General features: G+C 42.4%; 1 protein-coding gene across 1 annotated transcript; it reads right to left on the bottom strand.

Annotated features, from left to right (window-relative positions):
* Positions 1-263: 263 nt before the first annotated feature.
* Positions 264-738, bottom strand: h2bk1 (H2B.K variant histone 1). Its single transcript, XM_027020320.2, has 2 exons — positions 605-738; positions 264-500 (listed from the first exon to the last, which is right to left on the bottom strand). Exons 1-2 carry the CDS (start codon positions 719-721, stop codon positions 264-266), a joined length of 354 nt encoding a protein of 117 aa, XP_026876121.1. The 5' UTR covers positions 722-738.
* Between the last annotated feature and the right edge of the window lie 521 nt (positions 739-1,259).

The raw sequence follows: 1,259 nt of genomic DNA, 5'->3' as shown, positions 1-1,259 counted from the left end.
TAATGTAACATTTAGTCTAAGAGCTCACATGTAAATAGTGGTTCATAAAATGGCTATTTTCCCATTAGACCATCCACACACACACGGAGAGAGAGAAAATTTTAGGAACTGACCGCATTAAAGCGCACACAGCCTTCTGAATGGGGTGGTTAAAAAAAAAAGTTGCAAAGTGAATTTGTGCGTTTATTGACAACTAATCGGTCACAAAAAGAAAAACAAAAAAAAGCTTTTTATCTTTCGGTGCTTCTTTGCTCTCGAACGTCTCATTTTGAGCTCGTGTACTTGGTCACGGCCTTGGTCCCCTCCGACACCGCGTGCTTCGCGAGCTCACCGGGAAGCAGCAGACGCACCGCCGTCTGCACCTCACGGCTGGTAATCGTGGAGCGCTTGTTGTACAGCGTCAGTCTGGATGCCTCCGTGGCGATACGCTCGAAGACGTCGTTGACGAAGGAGTTCATGATACTCATAGCCCTGCTAGAAATTCCAGTGTCGGGATGGACCTGCGGACACATCCCACAGAACAATGAGCTCTGTCGTGTTTACAAATTAACAGTTTGCACACGAAGGTGAGCGGGGTTATTTAGGGCCAAGCCAAATGACCAACCTGTTTCAAAACTTTATAAATATACACAGCATACGTTTCCCGCCTTTTCCCCTTCCTTTTTGACGCCTTTTTGTCACTTGGAGTTTTCCCTTTCTTTTTAGTTCCATCACTCGTCATTTTAGAGTTTTGGTGCTGTAGGTTATGCAACAGCAGAGTTTAGAATGCGTTCTCTTTTAAGGAATATACGTTTGCTTAATAAGCTACAAGTACACCGAAAGAGCATAGATATAGATAAGCGTGCATGCCGTTAAGCAGACGGCAGCTGTCTCCCATCACCAATTTATGACGTCTCTCAACTGAATGAACTTAGTCTAATTGGAGTTTAATAGTAGGTCTAATTAGAGTATAATTGCGTGTAGAAACTTGCAAATTTGCATAACGTCCTATAGAAAACAAGTCATAAATCGTTGTGTGTGCGTGACACTAAATGATTTTATAAGTACTAAAATATTCCATGAACACTTTAATAAAATGTGTTTAGAACCTTTGTTAACCGTTCCTGCCGGGGGTTAGAGAGAGAGACTGAGCGAGAGCCCCACCACTGTTGACCCCCCTCAATCATAATTGTAAGTTGCTTTGGATAAAAGCATCAACTAAATGCCTAATGAAAACTTGTGCTGTTGGCTTCCAAAATAACTGTAATTACCCTGCTAAA

This window comes from Electrophorus electricus, chromosome 14 (genome assembly GCF_041902795.1).
Source record: "Electrophorus electricus isolate QZ-2024a chromosome 14, ASM4190279v1, whole genome shotgun sequence".
NCBI lineage: Eukaryota > Metazoa > Chordata > Actinopteri > Gymnotiformes > Gymnotidae > Electrophorus > Electrophorus electricus.
The sequence above is the reverse complement of the archived record's forward strand: the minus strand, read 5'-3'. Positions and strand labels throughout refer to the sequence as shown.